The 6,073-nt window shown below is 37.9% G+C and overlaps 2 protein-coding genes across 2 annotated transcripts in view; one reads left to right on the forward strand and one right to left on the reverse strand.

The window, feature by feature from the left end:
- GCK72_003373 (uncharacterized protein) overlaps positions 1 to 393 on the reverse strand; it is a gene marked incomplete at both ends in the record, with an annotated part of 2,598 nt that extends 2,205 nt beyond the window's left edge. Inside the window, one exon of the mRNA XM_053724013.1 lies at positions 146 to 393. Coding sequence (XP_053592658.1) covers positions 146 to 393 — 248 coding nt within the window. The remainder of the gene's footprint in view (positions 1 to 145) is intronic.
- Positions 394 to 1,657: 1,264 nt separating this feature from the next.
- On the forward strand, positions 1,658 to 4,137 carry GCK72_003374 (uncharacterized protein; the record flags this gene model as incomplete). The annotated part of the gene is made up of 4 exons (XM_003094609.2): positions 1,658 to 1,741; positions 2,132 to 2,383; positions 3,214 to 3,501; positions 3,937 to 4,137. The coding sequence occupies 4 exons, from the start codon at positions 1,658 to 1,660 to the stop codon at positions 4,135 to 4,137; spliced, it is 825 nt and encodes a 274-aa protein (XP_003094657.2).
- Between the last annotated feature and the right edge of the window lie 1,936 nt (positions 4,138 to 6,073).

Raw genomic sequence — 6,073 nt, forward strand, 5'->3', positions numbered from 1 at the left:
AACGTCCTGAAACAATTTGAAATCCCAAAAAGCCTTACTTCAATTTCAAAGCCTTGTAACTTTGCACAATTTCAATATTTTTGAAAAGTTCAAAAACTGATAAAATCACAATTTCAAGGGCTTTCCAGTCATATAAAAAACTTACCACTTGATATCGAATTGTCTGCTTGGATCATAGAGGTTCTGTTTATCATCCAAAATGCAATGATCCTTATACGGAGCCGGCAGCTCGACGTGTTTCGCCGCAACGCCAGCGGCCAGAAGTACTAACAGAATTGACACGTTTCGGAGCATCTTTCTTCGGGGAGCTCTGAAAAGTGGCGAGAACTCGGCGAGAGCACCGTCCTTATCAACTCTTTCGGCAAACACGTGGCACGTGTTATCTAATGTCATCAATCACATTGGTTTTTGGTTTATGGAGCATAAATTTTGCGGAATTTATTTTTCTGAGAGAAAATTGTTGGAAATTATAGTCTAGTCTAGGGGGGCAGGCACGGTGCCTGTTTTGATGATATCAAAGTGTGTCTTGTCCCCCCTTCTAAGAGGCTACATTTTGGTCTCACTGAGGAGATCAGAGAACACGGAAGTCATGGATTACGGTAGTAGAATACGAAAACGGAATGGGGGTCAGAAATCGAAAATTGGAGGAGGTTGGTCATGAGTATAGTCGTTTGAACAGTAGTTTTATGCTGATTACGATATTTTTTATATTTTCGAGTTCAGAGAATTACAGCCGGATATGTTGGTGCCTTAAAATCTTTTTTTTTAAATTACAACTTTTTCTCAGAATGTGACCCATGATTTGAATCGTCGTAACAGGTAGAAGTTGAATATTTTATTATTTTTGTTTAGCTAGTTTAGTTTTAGTTAGGATTCCAATTTCAAATTTTTTCTGAAAATTCGAGCAAAAAAACTGAAAAAAAAAACCATTTTTGGCATCTTTCAGAGGTTTCAGAGACGTTTTCAACATTTTCACAGTTTGCAAAAAATATTTCGCCCGGGTGGGGGTCGAACCCTGGTAGGTCGGCGTGGAACATGATTTGGAAAATCCCACTGAGCCACTCGGACACATTTTTTGAAATTTTTCAAAAAACTCGATTTTAGTGTCTGGATATAGGTTTTCAAAAGTTTTAAACGTATTTTTCGTATTTTCAGACCCAAAAGCCCCTACACTTGTGAGATTTTCTCATTTTAATCATTATTAGCGGTGTAAAACCTGAAAACCAGGGCTCCAAGCATTCTTATAGGGTTAGGAAAATGTTTTCAGCGATTTCACAACTTGCAAAAAATATTTAGTTCGGATGGGGTTCGAACCCTGGTAGGTCAGCGTGGGTGGAAAATCCCACTGCGCCACTCGGACATCATTTTTGGAAATGTGCGGAAATCATGATTTTAGAGTGTAAACATAGGTTTCCAAGGGTGCTGAGCTTATTTTTCGTGTTTTAAACCTTCCCAGGCTGCGAGATTAGTCGATACATCTCCACACATGCGCGGCGCCCCCTCTTCTTTCTCCCACGTTACCATGGAAACATGCGGCGGTCATGCGACGGGATTTGTTCACACGAAGTGTTGAGAGGCGCTTTTTCGTACTAGTTTTCATCCCAAAATGCCGCCGACAATGCAAGTTTTTTCGGAAAAACTGAATTTTCTGTTCAACATGGTTATGGTCAACTTCACCCTGTTCGCATTCATTAAATTCTGCATTTTCGGTGAAAATTCTTGGATTTTGATATCGGTTGTGGTAAGTTTCAGACTTGCAACGGGCCGGGTCGGGCCGGGCCGGAATGAAAATTTCCAGGGCCCGGCCCGGAAGTTCAGTACTGAAAAGAATTCAAATTTTTTTTTCGAAAATTTCCCGATTTTTTTTGAAAAATATTTTTTAAAAACAATTTTTTGTAGGCTTCGAAGGTTTTTGAAAAATATACTTGAGGAAAATTATGAAAAATTTTCAGAAAATAAATTTTTGGACAAAAAATTGTAGTGAAAAAAGTTCAAAAATTCAAATCCGGGCCGACCGGGCCGGGCCGGGCCGGAGCTTTCTCGGCCCGGCCCGGAATCTTGCAAGTCTGGTAAGTTTATCAGCTTTTTATTGATTTTTCAATTTTCAACAAAAAAGACCAAAAAATCTCAGTTGGCAATCTACATCTACCAAATCGATGTGTTCTCTTCCCTCAAACAAACGCATGCGGACATCCGGACATCCATGGTCACCCTGGACACCCGTGTGGCTTCCTTGTACCCTAAGGGTAATCCCCACTTGAAATCCGTCGAAAAAATCCGATGGCTCGGTTTCTTCGGCGTGTATTTCATGATGATCTACGCATGGTTCAATGTGAGATACGAGATTGAGGTCTCGGTTGAGGTTATGATGGTTTCTATTGCGGTGAGTATACTTGGAAAAAGATGCAAAAAATATTTGGGGTAGGTGGGGGTCGAACCCTGATAGGTCAGCGCGGGAGATGTTTGTGGAAAATCCCACTGCGCCACACGGACACATTTTTTGAAATTTTTCAAAAATGCGTTTTTCAGGTCTAGATATAGGTTTTCAAGAATTCTAAGCTCATTTTTCGTGCTTTCCGACCTCAAAACCCCATATTTTCCTCAAGATTTTCTCATTTTTGACCATTGTTAGCATTGTAAAACCTGAAAATCAGGATTTCAAGTGTTTTTAAAGGGTAAGGACAATGTTTCCTGCATTCTCAAAAATTGTAAAAAATATTTGGGGTAGGTGGGGGTCGAACCCTGATAGGTCGGCGTGGGACATGTTGGTGGAAAATCCCACTGCGCCACTCGGACACATTTTTTAAAATTTTTCAAAAATGCGTTTTCCAGGTCTAGATATAGGTTTTCACGGGTTCTAACCTTATTTTTTCGTGTTTTCAGACCCCAAAAACCCATATTTTCCTCATTTTTACTCATTTTTGTCTGTTTTCAACCATTTTTCGCATTGTAAAACCTGAAAATCAGGGTTTCGAGCACTTTTCAAGAGTCAGGGCAATGTTTCCAGTATCGAAACAGTGCGCAAAAAATACTTAGCCCAGGTGGGGTCGAACCCTGGTAGGTCCGCGGGGGACATGTTTGTGGAAAATTCCACTGAGCCACTCGGACGACATTTTTCAAAAATGCGATTTTAGTGTCTAAACATAGGTTTTCAAGGGTTCTAAACTCATTTTTCATATTTTCAACCCTCCCAGACCTCATTTTCCTACTCAGATGTACTTCTCCATCTACTACTACACCGAGATGCATGTTCTCGAGGAGGAAAAGAAGGAGTTGGATGTTGGAATTCAGCAACTCTCAAAAAGTATCGATTTTCTGAAGAATAATAAGGATCTCGAAGATTTTGATCTCGGAGACGATGAACAAGAGGGGGCGGAGCCAACGGAGGGGAAAAAAGGGGCGGAGCTTGAAGAGCCTGACTTCCACCACTTCATCTGTCTTGTTTTGCTGTGTGTTGAGATGGTTTTCGAGATTTTCGTGATCAATTGGAGTCAATATGCGGTTAGTTTCTCTGAAAAATGCAACAAAAAAAAAATTTTTAAGAAAATTTTTTTCAGCCAAAATTTCAGATACTCAATTTCAGCCGGAAACTTTCAAATCTAGGCTAGCCTTATAGATCAAATCTAGCTCTACATTTTTGTAGTTGACAACTTTTCGATAGCTCCGCCCACTTTTGAGATGTGCGCCTTTAAACATAGCTGACTTCAGGTGACCCTCGGACCTCAAGGCAGCTATCTTTAAAGGCGCATAACTCAAAAGTGGGCGGAGCTAACAAAAAGTTGTCAACTACAAAAATGATGCTCTAGGTTTGATCTACAAAACTAGCCTATATTTGAAAGTTTCCGGCTGAAACTGAGGTAATCTCACTATCTGAAATTTTGACTGAAAAAATTTTCAGACAATTTTTTTTCTAACTTTTTCGATACATATTTCCAGCTCCTTTTCTTCGTCTACATCATGAATCAACGTGTCATTCTTCTACAATCTGAGAGAATAACCCGTGAGCTAAAGGATATCGAAGGAAAGGTCCAGGGAATTCGTGATGGAATTTTGGAGCTGGAAATGGATACGGAGGGATTCAAAACTGATAGATTGGAAGAAAACAACGCCGGAATTCGTATCGTTTTCATTGAGTGATTTTTTATCTCTCTTTGGTTTTGATCTACAATTTTTATTCAGTTTTTACCAAAAATTTCCCATTATTCCTTGTGATTTTAATGATTTTGAACCCAATTTTTCTGATTTTTTGTGCTTTTCCGGCTATTTTCGGTCTATTACATTGTTTAACTTCAATTTTCCAATATTTTCAGCTTTTTTCAGCCCTTAACCCCTAAATTCCCTCACTAAACCCTCGAAATTTAGAGATTTTTAGACAAAAAAAAATTGCTGAAAACTTCAAAAATTGACTTTTTGGATAATTTTTAAAGTTTTTTGACGATTTTTGTTGAAAACTTGGCGTTACTACGCGATAAACTGCATCTTTTCCGTTTTTTTTTTGAAGAAAACAACAAAAATAGCTAAAAATCTAAATTTTCTGATTTTTACGATATTTCACGAGTTTTCTCACGAAAATCAATAAAAACTTGAAGAAATACGCGAATTAATGAGTTTTCTTGAAGATTTTCAGCTATTTTCAGCCGAAACTCAAAAAAAAACCCAAAATCTCTGAATAGGCAGAAATCCCGTTTTTCCACATTTTCTCACCGATTTTTGATGAAATAACACTCGAATAAATTAATTTATTAGTTTTTCGATTTTTTAATCACCAATCTTCACCCATTTTCACGGTGAGAGGTTCATCGAAAGTGCAAAGCTGCTTGCGCACTACTCGATCATTGGCGCATTTCTCGATTCATAAATTTGCAAGCCTACAATAATTGAATTTCGATTAAAAATGGAATACTCTGAGGAAATGCAAGAAAATTGACCAATTTAAGGTTCTGAGTAGCTACTAATGACTAACAAATCATAAAAAGTCAAAATTTAAAAAATTTTGAAAAAAAAAATTTTCCAGTTTTTTTTTCAAATTTCTAGATTTTCAAGCAAAAATTGCTGAAAAGCAACTTCAAAACTACTTTTATGATTATTCAGTCCAAAAGAACTATGAAAAACACCGATTTCGATGAGAAATCGGTGTTTTTCGGAATTGTGATTACAGTCAGCTGTTCACAAAAAATGTATCAACTCCATTATCTTTGAGTATTATCGAACAATTTTGTGATTAAAATGTCGACAGTGATTGGGTCTATCCATCTTGCAAACGTGAGTTTGCATCGAGACTTCATTTTCGAGAAAAATGTGAAAAACTGGCTATTTTTTCAATTTTCAGTAGTAAATGGGAAAACGGTGATAACTTTGTGCAAACTCCACCAACGCAAGTCATTTTATAATCAAAATATTCACAATTACGCCAACAACACGGATTGCAACACTAGAAAACGGAATTATTTTTTTCTGAGCTGTAATTGACGAAAAACTGAATTTTCAGTTGAAAATTTTTTTCTCTCGTTTCTCTGCGTCTCTCTCGCGCCGCCCTCTCGCCCACGTGTTGCGCAAGTGCGCTCTGCCTCGATTCGATGAACCTCTCACCGTGATTTTCAGCCAAAAACCACCTTAAAAATCCGAAAATCCGTCTCAAAAAAAAAATTTCGCCCTCCGTAAATCCACACGGTCCGCAATCTGACGTGACGGTGTTTGCGTCCAATGCACCATTTGCGCGTATGCTGACATTCACCATTTTTCAGAGAATTTCAGATGTTTTCAGGCATTTCCATAGGTTTTTCAACAATAAAATGATGAAAAACAGATGATTCACCGGTCAAAAATGTATATATCAGGTGGAAATCGATAGAATTTCGAATAAACAATGGGCGAGAGACCGAAACGTAAACAATTCTCGGCGACCAGCGGGTGAAAACCTGTTTCCGAGTGACTAATGTGATATTTTGACACGATTTTTATCGATTTTCGACTCTGAATAAAGATAATTACTCTTAATTACCTTGTTAATTAAATCGCCTTATATGTGTATTCCCGCTATTTTCTATTTTTTTGAAAGAAAAATGCGATTTTT

The sequence above is a fragment of the Caenorhabditis remanei genome, chromosome I, assembly GCF_010183535.1.
Source record: "Caenorhabditis remanei strain PX506 chromosome I, whole genome shotgun sequence".
In the NCBI taxonomy this organism is placed as follows: Eukaryota; Metazoa; Nematoda; class Chromadorea; order Rhabditida; family Rhabditidae; genus Caenorhabditis; species Caenorhabditis remanei.